Source organism: Cinclus cinclus, chromosome Z (genome assembly GCF_963662255.1).
Source record: "Cinclus cinclus chromosome Z, bCinCin1.1, whole genome shotgun sequence".
Taxonomy (NCBI): domain Eukaryota; kingdom Metazoa; phylum Chordata; class Aves; order Passeriformes; family Cinclidae; genus Cinclus; species Cinclus cinclus.
Genome location: NC_085084.1, coordinates 46073199 through 46093796, shown reverse-complemented (window position 1 = coordinate 46093796; position 20598 = coordinate 46073199). Strand labels below are relative to the sequence as shown.

At 43.3% G+C, this 20598-nt stretch overlaps 1 protein-coding gene across 1 annotated transcript; it reads right to left on the bottom strand.

Moving 5' to 3' along the window:
- Positions 1-358: 358 nt before the first annotated feature.
- On the bottom strand, positions 359-4916 carry ZNF367 (zinc finger protein 367). Its single transcript, XM_062513751.1, has 5 exons — positions 4557-4916; positions 3411-3561; positions 1683-1802; positions 1171-1309; positions 359-599 (listed from the first exon to the last, which is right to left on the bottom strand). The coding sequence occupies exons 1-5, from the start codon at positions 4914-4916 to the stop codon at positions 359-361; spliced, it is 1011 nt and encodes a 336-aa protein (XP_062369735.1).
- Between the last annotated feature and the right edge of the window lie 15682 nt (positions 4917-20598).

Below are 20598 nucleotides of genomic sequence, written 5' to 3'. Positions count from 1 at the left end.
GGCCACATGTACCATCCTGCTAATCATGAACACTTTGTTCAGAAAGTGTTTCCTATGAAATCTGCTTCAGATAAATGAGTTAACCTTGCAAAATCTAGCTTCCCATGACACATACATTTGTCAACCCTGCCTTATGCAGTCCTATATTTACAAAATACTTAGAAATTTTACATCTGTCTTTTACCTTATCAAAAGTGCAATTCTCTCACCCCATGTTATGGGGCAACAACATTCTTCATAAATTCTACAGAATAGCAGCCTATTATAAGCAAATAAGGTGCTTAGCTTATGCTTGGGATCTAACTGGTTAAGTATCACCAGAAAGTACATTTTTTTGGGCAGAGACTGCTCCTCTTATCTACTGTCGCAGGGGTGCCACAGCTAAGTTTGCGAGCTCGATGAGTGCCAGCGCACCGTGCATGCGTTCACGCTGCTCCTGGAGGCGGCGGTGCCGGGCAGATGAATGAGCACTATTTTTCTCTTCATCATCCTCTTCATCAGACTGAAGATACTCCATTGGGTCCTGCTGTTCCTGATCCGTTTTCTGGATTGCTTTGGTCTTCAAAGCAGGAGCACGCTGCTCTCTTGTCTCCCAGTATCTATAACATCAAATGTAAGGAAGACTTGTAAAATACATACAAGAAACTCGCACACCAACAATTCAAAATGAGCAAAAAACTCCCAAATGCTTGCATCCAACTGGGCAGTGCACTTGGCTTTATCTTTCAGCCCTTACATGGTAGTATTTAAGTTGTCAGAAACCTTCTTTATTCAGTGTTTTAACTGTAAAGTGTCCAAGTGAACATCTGTGACAGATTTCTTGTCTCCATGGTGTTCTCAGCAGGCATTTCTCCCTAGGCATACAGAGCCCCTCATACAAATGAGAATTCAGCAAAACTGTAGCACTAGCTAATAAAATACTAGCAAAAAGAAGTATTTAAGCAGAGAGCAAACACAAAACAAAACAAACATGTAAGAAAAAAAATTCATGAGGAACTTTGTTTTGACTAGGAGTTCATAATTCATCAAGGGGAGGCAAGGCCGTGCTGACGTGTACCAGAAGAACGTCTAGTTTTAGTTTCTTGGGACTTCACTGTCCCGAAGAATAAACGCTGTGTCAGACCACCCTTTTAAGTATTTTGAGAAAGATGACACCGTGAGGGAACTTACTTCGCCAGCCACTCAGCCACAGCTTTATTGTCAGCTGTCTGCTTTTTACTCAGTCTGTCTGTGAGCTCTTCCCTCTTCAGTCGGGCATATGGATGTTTGGGACAATGACGGTTCGCATGCGTGAATCTGCTTAAACAGCCTTTAAAAAAACACAGAGTGATCATGAAGAATGTGTTACAGAAAGCAGCCAACCAGAGAAAGTGTAACATCTATGGGATGGAAATGCCACTGAATTGACCCCTCCCCATTCACAAAAACACTAGGTTTGGTTGAAAATTGTGCCCAAGGTTCCCAAGGTGCCCCATTATTTTATACATTAGTATCCACTAACTGAGAATGTATGCAATCCTCAGATACATACTTGCAGAATTAGGCAGGTTCGCATGGCTCTTTTCCTTCCGTAAAAGTTCCACTAAAATTAAACTCCAAAGCTTTTGCCCATGAGAAACACGCATACATTTCCAATATTAGTCTGACCCCAAGAAACTGCAAATTGTTCTCTGATGACTCACCATTCTCTGAGCAGACAAAAGGCTTCTCTCCTGTGTGGAGACGCTGGTGAGTTTTGAGCTGTCCGCTCTGTACAAAGGCTTTCCCACAATCTGGGTAGTCACATAAATAAGGCCTTTCACCTTAAAAGAAGTAACAGAAGAGATTTATGAAAGATGACTAGAAGTGTCATAGTATCTAGTGGTGGTCCCTGGCTTGAGACTTGCACAAATTCTCTTTTTACCTACTCAGAAACTTACATCTACTTTAAAAACCCTGGTGTACTTTGAAGTGCATGCTCTATGCTACTGAACAATATACCTATTTCCAAAGAGGAAAAGAAATATAAACTTCTCCTAGTCATATTTTCTGTTTTAAGACTCTTGGATAGCACTACATAAGTTTTCTGGAACTGTGAAAGAAAAATATAAGTAAATGAACAAGTAATATAATTCAGGTTGTAACCAGATAAAAATTTTCCTTAACATAGCCTGAACTAGGATAAAATATCTGCAGTCATCATTACTCCAAGGTTGTAGAAATATCTCATTAGGAGAAATATCTCATGTTTAAGAAAAGCTACAATGATTGAGGCTGCATGAGAAACTTATTCCAGACTTAAGTTTTCTTAGGACAGTCATCAAGGAAGATTTCTCCATGCAAACTGCAACCAGAAGAATAAAGGTAACAGGTGTCTCCTTCCTCAAGCACTACACAAAGGCATGCCATGCCACCACCCTCAGAAATGCAACAAAACAAATGATCATTCAGAGGAATGACAGGGTAAGCTGTACTCAGTTAAGTCGTTCTTACAAGTTCAACACATTGTAGTACCAAGTGAAATAACATCTTTTGACCAAAAAACCACAAGGAATGCTGCTGTTTAATATCATTATCTAGATTAGTCACAGTGATTTGGGCCAAAAGATGGTGAAGGCAGAGGCTTTTCATGGATTTTGTTTGGTTGCTTTGAGAAGTTGTGTCTGGTGGCTGTGTCTGTATTGTAAGCTACATTTCTTCATATTTTATGGCAAATATGGAGTTCTGTTGAAGACATAAAATCTATTTGCTTGGTTTAAAAAAAACCCAAATAGCATCTTTGTTCAAACTCAGTTGAGTATTGAGTGAGTTCATCATATATTTTAACTTAACTGCAAATTGCCTTCTAAATACAGTTCAGTAAATTAGTATTATTTCCTCCACCCTAGAAAATGAATTTTAAATAGTGGGAAAAAACAACTGGGTGATGATTTTAAGCTTGTTGACTCTTCTCTCAGTATTTAAGCACACTTAGGATGTTACAGTCCTGAAGTTGCCAGCCCCTTTTTAAGTTACTGTAAGCTCTTACAGCAAAACTTCAATTGTGATGTGAAAAATACATCAGCAAGGAAGAAACAAATCACAGAGGCAATCAGGACACAAAGTGCAACTAAGGTCAAGTACACAGTACCAAGCCCAAGTCTAGCTCTCTTAAAACATGAGTCTGTGACATCGACAGATAAAATGTTCAGACCATTTGCCTATACTATTACAGCCAAAATTGCTGCTATATTTCCGCACGACAAACATGGTTACAAAGACTTTGATTGACTACCAAGCTATGCGTGCAAAGTATGATTAATTTAGCAGTTACAACAAAATCATAACAGGTCAAGTTCTTTGGGGTTGTTTTATGTTTTGGGGGGCTTAATCCCTTCACTCCTTCTTCCTAAGTGGCTCTCCCTAGCTATTCATACCTTCCTTTTACTCACCGGTGTGAGTTCGTTTATGGGCTTGCAGTGATTTCTCTCGTGGGAAGACCCTGTTGCAAATATTGCAGCGTATTCTGCTGGAAGAATGCTCTCCTTCACTGATCAGGTCTCGGACGGTGTCTGCTCTTGGACGGCCACGTCTTATTCCATCCTGGGTGTAAATAAAGGCAACTGAACTCAGGCACTTCTTCCCCCCTGCAGTTTGGCCAACGAGCACAGCATTCCCTGGAGCAGCAGCATGACCAAGGATGGTGCTGTGACAACACAGCCCCACGCCTGACTCTGGCCAGCCCACTCCTAACTCACTCCTAATGGCTGCACTGTGGCTGGTGCAGGAGTGATCACAGGCATCACCATGCACTTAGGAGCAAGGGGAGAAACTGACAACAAGATCACAGAATACAGCAGGTTGAAAGGAACCACAGGGGATCATCTGCTCCAACCTCCTGCTCAAACAGAGTCATTCTAGAGCCCATGGCACAGGATTGTGTCCAGGCAGTTCCCAAGTATCTCCAGAGAGGGAGACTCCAAAACTTCTCTGGGCAGCCTGTGCCAGTGTTTGATCACCAACACAATAAAGAAATTCCTCCTCATGCTGAGGTGGAACTTCCTGTGTATCAGTTTCTGCCTATTGCCTTTTTTATTTTTCCATAGCTTGTCACAAGCAAGCAGATCCTGGCTCCATCCTATTCGCACCCTTGTTAGATATTCACATCCATTGATGAGGTTCTCTCTCAGTCGTCTCTTCTCGAGACTGAATAGGCCAGGTCCCTCAGCCTTTCCTCATAAGAGACATGCTCCAGTCCTTAATCAATTTTGTTGTCCTACACTGGACCCACTCCAGGAGATCCATGTCTCTCTTGTACTGAGGAGCCCAGAACGGGATAAAGCAGTCCAGATGCGAGGAGAGAGAGGACAAGGGTTTTTTCCGGTAGCGAAAGTGTGTTTTTAAGGTTTATTTTTTGCTTTAGAAGGGAGGGAGGCCCGGCAGCTGCTCCGCCCCCTGTTCTTCCCCGCGGCGCGCGCGCCGTTGCCGGAAGTGACTTCACTTTAAATGTCCGGGAGGAAGCGCGGGAGGGGCGCGCGCCGCGGAGTCACCCTGTAAGCGCTCGGCCCGCCCCCGCTCCCGGCCCGCCGCGCACTCACCTTCAGATGCCGGTGCCGGCCGCCACTCCCCGGGTTCCCCGCCTTCTCCTCGTCCCCGCCGGGCACTCTGCCCGCTCCCCCGCGGGGCGGCGGGAGGGCTGAAGGGCCGGCGGTGCTGTCGCTGCCGCCGGGGCTGAGGGTCACGTTGTGCGCGTTCTCGCCCCAGCGCCACGGGTAGACCATGAAGTCGCTGAAGCCGGGGCTGGTGGGGACAGGCGGAACGGGCATCGGCTCCTCACCCCCGCTCCCCCTCGAGGAGGGTTTGATCGGGGTGGTTTTGATAACGGAGACCAGGACGCGCTTCGGGGAATCCTGGCAAAAAATCACCGGGGGGGGGCCCGGTGGGAGCCGCTCCGCCATCGCCGAACCCTCGCGGGCTGTGGCGAGGGGAGCGCGGTAAGAAGGGGAGAAGAGGGCGCTCCGCGGCGGTACGGCCCCGCTGTCCGCGCCCGTGTGTCGGGTTGGGCCGTGCAGCTGCACGGAGGTCCCGCGGTCGTCTCAGCCTGTTGCCGTCCGGGCCCGCCTCAGCCGCTCATCACTGAGGACGGCGGTTCCCTGTGGTATCGGCGGCTTCCCCTTCGCACCCCTCCGCCTCTGCGGCCACCCCCGAGCGGATCCGCCAAGTCAGCGGCGACCCCCGGCCATGGCAGCGGCCGGAGCGAAGCAGACACAGAGTCCCCGCACCTTTCTGAAGCGAAGCCGGCCCCGCTGGCAGCTCCGGTCCCGGCGATGCCCGAGGAAGAGCCGCCGCCGCCGCTGCCGATACCTCTGCGCTCGCAGCCCGGGCCGAGCCCCAGGTTTTCCCGCGTTACGTTTCGCGCCCGAGCGCAGCCAATCACCCGGCCCGGCGCGGGTGTCACGGGGAGTCTGTTCCCGCCGGCCAACCGCTGGGCGGGAAAGTCGGCGGCCGCACCTCTGAGGGCGGGACCCGAGGGCGAGGCCGTGCGGCTGCTGCCATCCTATTGGGCAGCAGCCCGGCTCAGGGCCCCAGGGGAGGCGCTGATTGGTTCGCCGCGGTGGGGCGGGGGGAGGCAGGGGTGGTGCGCCCGGGCAGATTTGGCGCGCTGCGGTTGCGGACGGGCTGCACGAGCCAATCCCAGGAAGGCGTAGCGGAGTTGGCGCGCCCGGCGGCTTAAAGGGGTCGCCTGGCGGTGGGACGGCGGGTGGTGGTTTCTTTTCTCCGGCCGGGGCTCTGCTCTTCAGCGGCGAACAGACCTGGGCGGGAACTTGTGGGCTGGGAGGTGCCCTGTGAACTGCCGCCGTTTCCGCGGGGATCGTAGGGCGGGCGGGGTCGAGACAGCGCGGCCGTTATGGCGCTGCCGTTATGGCGCTGCCGGGGCTGCCCGGGAAGACTCCCCGTCTAGCAGCGGTGCCCGTGGCAATAGGGCATTCGTAGCTGTACATCTACATGCACCTGTCCCGGAGTTGTAAGAAGCGGGCGGGAGACGTTGTCACGTCTCTCGACTCGGGAATTTTAGGAGGTTCTTAAGGCAGATGATATTTTAAGAGGACTGTGCCAGATTTATTCAGTGGTACCCACCGATCGGACGAGGAGCAATAGCCCTAAACTAAAACACAAGAAGCTTCACCTCAACATGAGGAACAGCTTCTTTACATTGAGTGTGGTAGAGAACTAAAACATAACTTTTACCTCAACATGAGGTTGCTTCAGCCTGAGAACATAACTTTCTTTTATTACATTAGTAGTTAAATTTTGAGGCCAGTACCAGGAGCACAGAGAAGCCTCAAAGCTGTAAAAATGGTGAAGTTTTTTTTTCCTCAGATCGCTTGTTCTCAAGAGTTCCTCTACTGCAGGTTGCTGCCTTTTAAGAGTGTTAGCAAACATCACAGGTGACAAGAACAGGAAAGTGCAGGGAAGAACAGGTTTGCAGAATATGACTACTAACTAGTGCCCTTTTGGATAGTGGGGAAAGCCTACCAGTTCCAATGCAGAGGCTGTAATACAGGGCTGCAGTATTTCTTATCCATCCTGAGATCAGCAGCCCTTTCATTATGAGTTGTAGTTGAGTTTGCCTCAACTGCTGTTTTAAACTAACTAAAAATACTCAAATGTTTGCTTAGGCAAATTCTTGCTCATTGTAATGGTATCCCAGCTTCTCCAAGTCAGTGTTACATGTTGAAGTCCTACCATTACTATGCAAGGTTAGGCCTTGCTAACCAGGCCAGAAAGAAAATGCTGCAGCTTGTAACATTTGTTTCCAAAATGAGCAAATAGGCTTCCACGTGCTTAGATCTGACCCCCTTAGAAACCTTTTGCCTTAAAAACAGCCCGTGGTAAATAGTTCTTGTAATGTAATGATGTTGTAGAGGAGTAGTAATACAGAAAAATGTTAAAATCTACTTAAAGATAAAAAACAGGGGAATAATTACTCATGTTAAAATAATTGCATCCCAAAGCCAAACTGCAAATACATTTCATAACTTTCCAAAACTACATGCCTAATGCTTTAAATGGTACATGTAGCTGCTAAAGAACTCCAGTGATGGATGGAATTAACACTGTGAGTTGCTATAGACATCTGTAGATATTGGGAATGGTGCAGTGCATTGTGAGCAACTGAATATCTCCATATTTAACCTATGCTGCCCCAATGTATGCATTATGTTTTGTGACAGCTTTCAAGGACCTGGCAACAAATTAACTTCTTTACGTGGATCTTGTAATTTTTTCTAATGTCAACTAATATAATTTTGTTTATAGAGAGAAGGAAGATGTTAGTTGATGCCACATCTGATATTTTAGCTGTTCTGAACAATAGTGTTTCATATTGTATTACCCATAACAAAGGAAAGTGAACTTTTTCTCCAGATACTGCCACTGGAAAAGAAAATGTATATATAGAATGTACCTGGCCTAAAGGGCTTAAAACACACTGCTTTTCAGTACACGGTCATAGGTATTGTAATATATTATTATAATAGTTCATGTAACATGTAAAAACAGTTCTAAAGTAATAATCTGAACTGTAGTGTCTTTGCAATATTAAATATGCTTGCTTTTCATAGCATTTTGATGCTATGCTACTAGCTTAATGTGTGCCATGGTTTGACCCTGGCTGGAGTCCAGGCACTCATCAAAGCCTCTGACACTTAGCTCTGCAGCTGGACAGAGGAAAGAAATTTTAACAAAAGGTTCATGGGTTGAGATAAGGACTGGGAGAGATGGAGCAATGTATTTGAACAGCTTAGGCCACAGCGTATTCCAGCCAGTTGACCAGCTAAGCCATTCTTAGTTATTTTTATCAAACACTCTGGAATTTGTCAAGACTACTGAAACATAAATTGTGCTAAATTGAGAAAGAAAGAACTAAAAAGCAAAATACAAAAGTTACAAGAACTATGATGAAGAAGGGCCACTGAACACCAGACTGTAACCAATCTTATTTCCTGAAATGTGTGTGCAGAACTCGTAAACAAAAACACCAATTGAGTGATGCGCAATTGTGTGAACAGTAGTTTTAAAAAATATAGGTAAAACATAATGTAAACAATAAAGTTGTTTCCACTTAATCACATTACTTAGTTATTCAAAAGTTCCTATAGACAGATCACTCACCAAATACATTCATGGGAAAATCAGGCTCAACTTAGAGATGTGAATGTTTTACTGACAAAATCAGAGCAGGATAATGAGAAGTAAACAACCCCTTAAAAGCAGCTTCCTGCCACCCCTCCCTCCTTCCAGCTCTGCCTCCTACCCCAGCAGTGCAGGGAGACAGGGAATGGGGGTTATGGGCAGTTCATCACCCGAGGCTTCTCCTGCTGCTCAGGAAGAGGAGTCATTCCCCAGCTGCACCATGGGGTCCCTCCCACAGGGGACAGTTCTCCATGAACTTCTCCAGTGTGAGTCCATCTCACAAGCAACAGCTCTCAGTGACCTGCTGCAGTGTGAGTCCATCCTACAGGCAACAGTCCTCCCAAAACTGCTGCTGCTCCCAAAACATCCTGGGTTCCTCTTTTACAGGATACAAGTCCTTCAAGGACAGGCTGCTCCAGCATGGGGCCTCCCTTGGGCTCACAGACTCCTTTGTGTATCCACCTATTCCAACGGGGGCCCTTTGGGCTGCAGGTGGATCTCTGTATCCCCATGGACCTCCATGGGCTGCAGGGACACAGCTGCCTCACCATGGGCTGTCTGCACCTGGGGCTGCAGGGGAATCTCAGCTCCAGTGCCTGGAGCACCTCCTGCCCCTTCTCCACTGACCTTGGTGCCTGCAGAATTGTTCCTCTCACGTGTTCTCACACTGCTCTTCTCTGGCCACAGCTACATCTGCACAGTAACTTTTTCTTCTTTCACCTTGAATCTGTTGTCACAGGAGTGTCACCACCATTTTTGACCAGCCCAGCCTTGGCCAGTGGCACATCCATCTTTGGACCCACCACAGCCTGGCTCTGCCAGACATGGAGGAACCTTCCAGCAGCTTCTCACAGAAGCCACCCCTGTAGACCTTCCCCCTCCTAAACTTGCCCTGGCAAACCCAATTCAATGCATCAAAGCATCAATATTTTAGTGTAGAAACAAGAAAAAGTTCTCTCTGAGAGTTAAAGGACCAAAATAATGAAACATGATTCAACCTACAGTCAGATCAAATCCTGCTTATTACAACAAAGCATACCTTTTATCACACATGACATGAAATAGAAATTGTAAAAGGATAAAGAGCAAGGAATCAAGAGAAAATATGAAAAATACCTGTGTTATATCTAGCTAGTTAGACTTTAGATGGAAATGACAATTACAGAATTTGAGGGTAGTAAACTCTTTCAGAAATGAAAGCAACTAACTGAAACAGAACAAAACATGACAAAAAAGATAGAAAGAGGTAGTCTATCTCTTTAAAACATGCCCTTTAGATTATGGCCTTTGGGTAGATAATAGCAAACAGTCACACTGCATGTAATTTTATTGTTATTATGTTATAATATGGACTTATATAAAACCTTATAAATGGTAATAATATCTTTTATCTAAATCTTTATTATTACATTTTCCAAGTTTCCAGATTTCCTGTCTGAGCATTCAGATTCTACTCTAGGAGTCACATTTACAACCTGTGAGACTTTCATTGCTGGGACTGAGACCTCTTTGCAGTGGGTGGTTCCAGTGACTTGACAGGTGCCACATTTGAATCCCTACACACACCACACTCACACAAGCTTCCTTTGCCGTCTTGACCCCACAATTCCCATAGCAGTGTCCCACATGCTGGGTTACTGGAAGTATTTTGATTGTGATGCAGTGACTCAGTAGCAGCATATGCAGTTTCGAAGGAACCCCTGGGCTTTTACACTCTTACAATCTATGCACCTACCCTTCATCCCCTTGCACTGTCTCTTGGTCCTATGGTGGTATTTTGGCTGAGATCCTCTCCTTGCTAATTGGGTCCTGCAGAGTCTCTAGGTGACTGGCCACCCCCACCCCTACCAGCTAGCACCACAAGTCCCTGTGCCCTTTGTTAGCAGAAGGTCAGTGCCTGTTCATGGCTCATTTGGTGGGGCTCTAGCCATTTACTGCCAGCCAGGGCACAATGTCCAGCTTGCACACAAAGCTCTCATCATTAAGTGCGTTCCTCTATAAGCATGTCCATCTTTGGTGATGCAGCTCTATGTTTGGCTTAAGACTTCATGTAGTCAATTTTGCTTAGTAAAATTGTGCTGCTGGAAAATGTATGTGATAGCTGGAACACTGAGGGACAGAGTGTTGCCCTCTCTACCTGTTCTGGTGCTCTGCCCCAAAGTGGCACCTTGAGCCATATGATGTGTTCAGGACATTTCTCCCCCAGGCAGGAGAGATGTAGGCTAGAAAATGAAATGTCCAGGGCTGAGAAAGTACTTGTAAGAAAGGTCAAGGATGACCCTTGCTGGTGATTAGGTACTTAGCTGTAAAGATCAGAGAAACACCAGTCTCCATTCTCAATTAAAAATCTCTTGTAATTAGGCACTTTTGCACCTTGGAAAAAAAAAAGAAAGAAAAAGAAAAAAAAAAAAAGAAAACTAAACAAGGGCTCTTTTGCTAAGATGCCATATTCCATATCTGCACCTGCTAGGCAATCCTGTGTAGGATGCTGTTCTGTGTGTGTTTAAAATCCACTTGTGGAGAGAATGTGGATGAAGTAGCCACTTAGGCAGGTAACCCTCATCTTGACGTAACATGAGCCATCTGTTGTCCAAAAGGTTAGGCACCTAAGCCTAGTACTAAAACTATGAGATTCAGGCCTTGCATTCAAATATGTAATTATGGTGAATTCACCAGTGTTTATTTCTTGGTGTAAAATTCCAGACAGAACATTTGGTTACACTTTTACAGTAAAATTCAGGTTTTCTTGTCTGTATCTATTGTTTGTGTAAGTATGTAACTTGACAATCACACACACTAATTGCACGTAGTGAAAAGCTGTGAAAGGAATGAGAATGAGGTGTTTTTACAAACAAACTATAGGCCTGCTGGTAGATAAAGCCAGATACTGATAGGTGAAAGAAGCAATTATAAGAGCCATAAAATCCAGAGGAATTCCATTACTTGACACAGACTGCTACTCACCCAAGGCCTAAATTCCTGGACTTAGAGAAAAAGAACAGAGACACAAAGAAATGGGGTGGGTGTGGGGGGTGGGTAAGGATGCACATTAGAAGAGGGTCTGTATTAGGCAATTTGGGAAGTCTGTACCTCTCAAGTACCTAAGACAATAGAGAAAGAGAGAGGGAAATAGGGCTGAGAAATTAGGATAAAAAGGAGGCTGCATCCCCCAGCAATTTGAGAGATCCCATGGGAAGTTGCCCCATGACCTCTCCTTTTATTCATGAATAAAGCTATGGGACTCCTCTGTATTCTTTTTGGACATAAACCTTTGTGGATTAGATTTCCTGATAGCTGCAAGCAAAAAAGAGATTGCAAATTGCGAAGGGCTTCATGCTGGAGAACAGAAAACTGCAGACGACCACTCACTGTGAGTGCAAACAAGCAGTCTCTCTTTATTACTTTAGCAGGCAGTTTTTATACATTTCTTTTCCCAACTACAAGATGTAACATGCTCCATTATGGGTTACGATTATACATTCGCTATGTAAGACATTTTTCTATTGGATTATCTAAGATAAGTTATTTTAAAACAAAGTATTGCAACAGCTTTCTTTTGCAGGTACGTGGTATGCTAGCCAAACAGGAGCTTGTGTCTCCCGATGTCTTTTCTTTTGTCCTTGTGCATTCTTTGTAACATATTTATGACTTTGTTTTTCTTTTTTAGTTACATCAAGGGCACAGTGTCCTTGCTGTGTTTTTTCCCATACTTATAGGATTTTCTTATAAATGGGCTGTAATGCTACAGCGCCCACAAGACCACTTACATCTCCCCCTTTCTTTTCAAATACAGCATCAGCCATTTTCTTAATTTGGGCAGAAAAGCATCGGATGACACATGGTCCCATACATAATACAATTAAAATAATCAATAAAATAATAAATGCCATTTTTATAATTTCTTTTACCCAATCGGATATGCCAAAAGACAGTAACAAATCATCCAGTGGATTGTGATTTATTGTAATCTTTTTTGTATGATCATGCAGCCACTGTAATTGTTTATGTATGGATTCACTATGGTCAGACAAATTGAAACAACACATTCCTTCAAATTCCTCACAGCCTTTGTTTTGAGTTAACAAAAGATAATTGCTGCTCGATTTTGTAACACAGCCTGCCTAAGACTACTCATGTCCTGAGCCATTTGAGAAATGATTTGAGTGGTAACATTGGCTTGTTTGACTGTCCAACATGCTAAATGTTGTATTTGCAATAACGCCTGAGAGGTGCCCACTGATGGGACAAGAGATGTAAATACTCGTGCAGTTTTGCTCCATAGCTCTACTTTATCTATACAGTCGGGAGTTAAAGTTTCTACGTTCCGCCGGTATCTAGATAAAGATTTGGTGGTGTTCAAAGACAAAAGTGTTTGTTGCGATGGGGCTAACAACGACAGTCTACTCAAATAACAAGGACCACCATAAGCATGACGGGGAATTCCTTGCTAGGCTTGATCACCACAAATGAGATATAGGCCATTCGGAATAGCTAAGGGTCTAGAAATGTTTAGTTGCAAGTTTCCAGAATTTCAGCCACATGGGAATGATTCACAATGTTCAGAGCCATTATAATTTTTTCTGGGGCCAATTCTGCTTTCGAGACTCGCTGATATCTCACAAATTTTTTCCAAAATACACACAACTAGAGTTGTTAGCTTTTCTGCTGTCTAATAAATTTAATTCTTGTTGATCTTAAGGGGGTGTAGTTTTCAAAGTTTTGATGACCTTAGCTAGGCAGTGACTAGCATTTCCTGTGTTAGAGCAATTAAAAGGAGAATGTTTAATGAGGATGTTAGATGGGGGCACGGGGGTTCCAATTAAACAAGTTTTAAATGGATCAGTGGCTGCAGTCAAGTGTAGACAGAAGGCAGTGTTTCCAGTTTTCTTAGCCCATGTGACCTAAAAATTGTCTTGAGGCAACTGTGGCGATTGTAACACTGCAATACTAACTAGTCCTATAATAATGCACCACCTAATCATTATGCTTACTACAATTTCTCAAATATCTAGTTTGTAAAGTAATAGTGTTATTGATTGCTAAAATATAAACAGCCAATCTAATGAGATTATAACAATATAAAGCTAGTTCTCTTTCTTTTATTGATTCAAATAAATCCTGTAAATCATCTACATGGAGAGCTGAATCTCCTAACCAAGCTCATAACTTCAATAAAGGATGTTCATTCAATGCTAATTGACACTCAGTGCATCCTAAAAGCATGTGTAAGCATTGTTTGAGTTATATTCTACTTTACAATTACTACAAGCAAACCGTCCGTCAATCCAAACGCTACACTGGCACTTTGGCCAATGCAACTGTTGAACCTTAGTTGATACAATTTTTCCCACCAGAGCTTGAACCACATTAATATTAGGTAGATCAGGTAGTTGGTCTCGGAGTAGAGTCTTCAACAGCTCTTTTATCCACCTCACTCTGTTCTTCCACCTTCGGTCCTGGCGTATTTGGTTTAGGTGAGTCGCCTCCAGTTGCAGTCGAAGGTTTCACCCACTTGGCTGGTATCCAAGTTGGCTTGGAATCTGACAAAACACAAGCATATCCCCGACCCCAGTTCAATAGTTGGCGTGGACCTTGCCATTGCTGTGATATGGGATCCCAGGTCTGTACCTGAATATAATGCTTGTTGCAATTGAAAATGAGACTGAATTGGAGTAAGTTGCAAATGTGTTTCTGGATGTTCCATCCAGGTTTTCCAATTATGTACAAAAATAGCCTTAGCTACCACCTCCTGAGGAGGGAGAGATATATTCCCCTCCTTTTTCAAAACAGCAAACAAGCGTTTTAAATCTTGATGTTTACGTTTTACAATAGCTTGCCCGGTACTATTGTAGGGAACACCAGTTGAATGAATAATACCCCACCGGTGCAAAAAGGACTGAGCAACCTTACTGACATAATTTGGGCCATTATCAGTTTTGATATGATTAGGGACTCCCAGAACAGCAAAGGCCTTCAACCAATGACAAGTAGCTTTCCCATTAGAGCTAGTTAGGGCAGTTGCCCATACCAACTTACTGTATGTATCAATAGTAACATGTACATAACGTGCCAGTGACCAAAATGAGAAACAATGGTAACATTAGACTGATACAACTTTCTAGGTCCCAACCCTTTGGGGTTCACTCCATTCGCTTGTAGTGGTGGCAGTCGTGTACAGTCTGGGCAAGAGGCAACAATTCTTCGAGCTAGCTGACGAGTAATGTGGAATTCCTTCTGTAGACTGAGAGCAGACTGATGAAAAAATCCATGAGAGACTCGTGTGAGAGAAAAGTTATCCATCCCAACCAACTCAGCTGAAACAGCAGAATCAATTACTGCATTTTCATGACTCAAAAATCCAGGCAAGGAAAGATGACTATGAATATGCATAGAGAAAAAGACATAACTGCGAACATTAATTAGGTTAGCTAAAGTTAACAGTTCTTTAGAAATACAGGGGTTTGTAACCCTTCTAAAGAGAGCGTCTTTTATTCACTTGAGAATGGAAGCAACGTACAATGAGTCCAAGACAATGCCAAAGGGAACAGAAGAATAATGAGTAAATACCAAGACAGCTGCTTTTAATTCTAACAGTTGGATTGATGCTTCTTCTTGTTGCAAAACAGTAACTTTCCAATTTCCATCTACAAATTCAGCATACCCATATTTCCTAGTACGACCGCTAGCATCAGTAAATATGGTTGGGCCATCAGATATTGGAGAGGCTTGATGAATATTAAAGCCTCACAAAGGTAAATTTGCGGCAAATATAGAACATGGGGGATAGTGGTTCTCTATTGACATGCCAATTATAGCAGTTGCAAAGGTGAAGGAAGAAGATTGCCAATCTGCAAAAACATTTAGAAGTTTTATTGGTATTACCACCATAGTTGCCTCAACTGTAAAAACCTGTCTTACACGGCTTCTTGCCTTCAAGATCAATTTCCCCATATGATCTGTTTGCTTAACAACAGAAGCTGAGGGTATGCTGGACATAAAGACCCATTCCAATGGAAAAAATGATTTCCCATTATCAGAAACCTGTCCAATTAAAGCAGCTTGTTTCAATTTTGAATTTAAAACATAAATGTTAACAGGTAATAATGGATCACATCGATAGGCACACACATTTTGTAATTTTAAGGCTATTTTAGAAAGAGCCTCTTCCCCTTCAGGGGTAAGGTAACAAGGATTTGTAATATTAGTGGAGCCACTTAACAGCGACCGCAAAGGGTCCAGGTCCCTGTTTGTAATACCCACCCACAATCGCACACTTTGAATGTCACCAAGCAATTTTTGTACATCATTCACATTGTTAATTACCGCATGTATTTTACCCTTCTGTGGTTTGAATCGGTTTTTAGTTATTTCAAACCCTAAATAGGCCCAAGGCTCAGTTCGTTGTATTTTTTCATTTGCCACCTTTAATCCCCATTGTGCCAAAATATCAAGCAACTCTGATTGTTTCTTTGTTGATAACGGGAATCTGCTAGCCACAAGAATATCATCCATGTAATGATATGTCAATAATTCAGGATTTTGTTTTCTCCAGGTTTGTAAGGCTTGATCTACAAACCATTGACAGATTGTGGGGCTATTATGCATACCTTGTGGGAGAACGACCTATTCATAGCGCTTCATTGGCGTGCTATGATTCGTGCTAGGTATGCTAAAAGCAAAATGCTTGGTGTCATTTGGATGCAGAGGAATACTAAAGAAACAATCTTTGATATCAATTATAAATAGGGAATAATCTTTTGGTAGGCCAGCGGGCGATGGTAACTCAGGTTGTAAAGCTCCTAAGGGAATCATTTGTTCATTAACAGCTCTCAAATCATGTAAGAAATGCCATTTTCCCGATTTCTTTTGAATAACAAAAACAGGCGTATTCCAAGGGCTCATAGAAGGTCGTAAATGTCCCAGGCGAACTTGTTCATCTACTAACATAACAAGATGTTCTAATTTTTCTTTTGACATGGGCCACTGAGCAACCCATACTGGTTTGTCTGTTGTCCAGGTCAATTTGATCATAGGGCAAGCATCTTTCTGCTCAGTGGCCGCTAGTGAAAAGTCTGATTGGTAAGTACAAGATGCCACTGACTAAGTGCATCACGACCCAAGATCCACAAGGGGGTGTCCAGAACATATGGTTTAACTAAAGCATTGTTTCCTTCTTCATCAACAATAGAAACAAAATTTTCACTCTGCAAAGTTTTAGTGGCCCCAGCAACACCTAGTGTCTTTCCTTTTAAGGCTCTTGTAGGCCAACTAGGAGTCCACCTGTCTAATGGAACAATAGTGATATCGGAACCAGTGTTCAACATTATGGTGGCTTGTATAGGGCTATCATGATTAGAGGACGGTGGGTAGAGGTTGATTGTTATCTGTCGAGTAGGCCTAGCACTGGTCATGATTTCAGTGAAACCAACCAAAGGACCAGTACTACTGAAGCCACCATGTCTTTCTACTGTAGTAGTTGTTGGAATCTGAGGAAAAAAGGGAATAAGTTGAGCAATCACACTTCCTTTTGGTATGAACATCGGAGGGGAAAAAACCTTGACCATAATTTTAATAGGTCCTTTATAATCTGCATCAATAACTCCAGGTAGTACAAATATTCCCTGCTTAGAGGCTGATGATCTGCCTAACAAAAGGGCAGCTAAACCCCTTCCCAAAGGTCCATGACTAGTCGACTCAATCAACGAGACACCTTCATCAGATACTGTGACAGACGTAGCTGTTACCAAATCGACTCCAGCGCTCCCTTTGGTGGCTGGGAACATGTTGAGGAGGCAGCCATCACAGTCGGAGGGTTTTTCTTGATTGCCGCACCCTCCGCGCGGCTCTGCTTGTTTCCCGGCAACGGCGTTCCATCCTTCTTAAATCTAGAGCGACATTCGTTAGCTTTGTGCCCAAATTTATCACATCTCCGACATGTCCCCACAAATGATAGGGTTTTATTTTCCACAGCATTGCGCTTAGCTGACTTCAATGGGCATTGTTTTCGAAAATGACCATTTTGACCACAGCTATAACAAACATTGGTGGGCCCTTTATCCCCTTGTCCTTGCTTATAAGCTTGAGTTAGTGCTGCTGCTAGCGCTGTGGCATGAATGCGAGCCCTTCCCTTTTCTGCTTCTATGGGAGCACGAGAACATTGTTCAATCATTTGCATCAAAGTAGCATTGGGAGACAGAGCAGCAATAAGACGCTTACATGACAAATTGGCATTTTGTACAGCTATTTCTTTTACAAGAGTATCTTTCATGTCATGTGGCATGTCCGGGGCTGATTCAACTCCTTCTTTTACTCGGTCAACGAAAGCTAAAAAAGATTCATTGTCTTGTTGTTTAGTATGCAGATAAGGTTGTCGTGGTTTTCCCACTTGGGGTAACGCATTAAAAGCTTCTAAAGCTGCCGCTTTGCTCTGCCCTAATATTCGAGACCCCAAGGCCGCTTGTTGCTGTGGGTCAATATAGCGGCCACGACCCATAAACTTATCAAGATTAGCAAAGCACAATGGATCTCCTGCTGGAAGACTCATATTGTCAAGCTGTTTTGCTTCAAGCCTTTCTTGCCACTTATTCAAAAATAACATATAGCTAGTAGGACCTAGGATAAGTTCAAACAAAGTTTTTATATCTGATGGAACCAACTCTTGATATTTAATAAGTGCTTCCACCTGTCTCTTCACGTGCCGATTATCAATACCATAGTCAATAACTGCCTTTTGCACACAAGACACTAAATTCCAATCTAATGGTTGCCAAGTGTCTCCGTGTTGGTCCCTGATTACTGGAGCCTCTACAAACTGAAAATCACCAGTCATCTGTGCATTCATAATAATTCCCTTCCACCTTTTATTCATATCAAATGAAGAGTCACGCGGCACATCAGACTCCACACTCCATGATCTTGGCTCTTGTTCTTATGAGAACTGCCTTCCCCTCCACTACTCCACCATCAGTTAAATGCTTCCATCAAACCTTCACCACGTACTGATTTACTCTGCGTAACCTCAGGGGGGTGCTGCTTTAGATAGTGTTCTATTTCAGCCAGCTCACTCATCGTTAAAAGATCTAAACCCTTTGATTGTAAAAATTGATTTGCAGTCTCAATATCCCATTCACCAGCTTTCAACATATTAATAACCCACAGACGATGATATTGTGAACTTTTAGACATAGATGAACTAGGCGTGACATGGTACTCCATAGCTCACAAACCACTAACAATAGCATCGTGCGCTTTTTTATAAGCATTCTGAACAGCCGTATGTTTAGAACCCTTATCCAACCGCTTCATTTCTGCCAATAATTGTGTCATTAAGTCTGCCTGCTGCTGCATTTTCTCTTGTAAATTATCAGTATCAATGCCCATCTCTTCCTCAGGTAAAGGGATAGCAGCTGGATCAATATTAGAACTTTTAGGGTCACTTGGAGCAGGGGGAGCAGAGGGAACAGCAGCCTTTTGCTTGGACTCAGTGGGATCCCACGGAGGGATCGAATCATCATATGGCCCACGAGCGGCGGGTGCAGCAACAGGATATTCAAAAGGAATAGGAGAAACCGAAAGTTTATCAGCAGCCGTGGTGATCACAGTTTGCGCTGCCAAATCTATCTCCGCTTCAGCTCCCATTTTTTCAATAAGTAACCACACTTGCCGATATGTTTGTGCACGGGATTTTGCCTCTTTGTTCCCATGTTGAACAGCTTCCCACAAATCTATACCAACTGCCTGCCATGTCTTGTCTTTAAAGACATCCGTAGAGTCTTTTATAAAACCACGGTGCTTCGCCCAAAATAAGAGATTCGCTACTGAAGAGCAATCAATAGTCTCTCCACTTCGCTGGGCAAGCTTCATAACGGCATCTACAGTTGCCTTTTCTATCGCTGTTACAGCATTTCCCATCCCGCGAATTTTAACAGCCTGCAACAGGCTCCGACTCACCGGTCGACTGTGGCCACTCGTGTCTCTCTCAGACGCCCGATTACAATCGCCGCGGGCTAAACGTCCTCCTCCACAGCATGCACGAAAGACCCTCTTCAAATGATCCGACAAGCAGGTCAGGCACACCTGCCGATCACGTCGGGGTCACCAAAATGTGAAGGGCTTCATGCTGGAAAACAGAAAACTGCAGACGACCACTCACTATGAGTGTGAACAAGCAGTCTCTCTTTATTACTTTAGCAGGCAGTTTTTATACATTTCTTTTCCCAACTACAAGATGTAGCATGCTCCATTATTGGTTACGATTATACATTCGCTATGTAAGACATTTTTCTATTGGATTATCTAAGATAAGTTATTTTAAAACAAAGTATTGCAACAGCTTTCTTTTGCAGGTACGTGGTATGCTAGCCAAACAGGAGCTTGTGTCTCCCGATGTCTTTTCTTTTGTCCTTGTGCATTCTTTGTAACATATTTATGACTTTGTTTTTCTTTTTTAGTTACATCAAGGGCACAGTGTCCTTGCTGTGTTTTTTCCCATACTTATGGGATTTTCTTATAAATGGGCTGTAATGCCACAGCGCCCACAAGACCACCGACAGCAAATGACTTTCATTTGTCACCTAAGACTTTTAATCAGTTTGGAGGTTGGAGTCTCTTACAGAAATTTTGTTTTGATTGACAGCTCATAGCATCAGAAAACTAAGATTTTTTTCTAAATCCTTACATTAAATTTAGGACACAGAATTATACAGATAAAGACAAAGTGTATATAGAGCAAACACTGGTTTTGGCTGTCACTGTTTTTCTGAGCAGTTAGACTTTTTTTTTTCTCTGTTGAGGTTTCATGAAAAAAAGAAAAAATCCCACAGAACACCAAATCTCTTATCTTACTGCTGAAACATTTCTGAATTCCTCATATTTATCCCTCTCCAGAGATACTGTGACCTTCAAAGTACCTATTAAAGCTGCAAGGACATTACAGTCAGCTATGGCACTGACCAATTATGATCATCTGTCATCTTTCATATACAGCACAACTTTGATTCAAACTTGTAGAATATTTAAATAAAAAACATTTCTAAAATTTCTAAAAACTTTCTGGATGCAATGTGTGCTGAGGAGATCTAGTGTAGATGCTGAATTGATACCAAAATGTTCCAAAAAATCTGCAAATATTTGATGAGTTTTTTGATATGCTGTAGTAATGTGATGGTGTTCATGTTTTTCTCCAGATTATTACAGGAGAAAGTAGCTATCTAGCTTCTTCTTTGCACTGAGAACATATGAAGTTTCATCTTTCTACAAAACAAACCAACAATTCAGAGGCAAGTACAGTTGAGCTAAGTGAACATTCCTTATTCAGTATTTCATTACTTTATCATATTATTAAAAATTTATTCATAAATTTTTATTAACTATGGGTAGCTACGTTTTACAATAGAACTGTGTAGAAATAGTTATATTTTTCCTTTGTTGACTTAAATTTTTCTG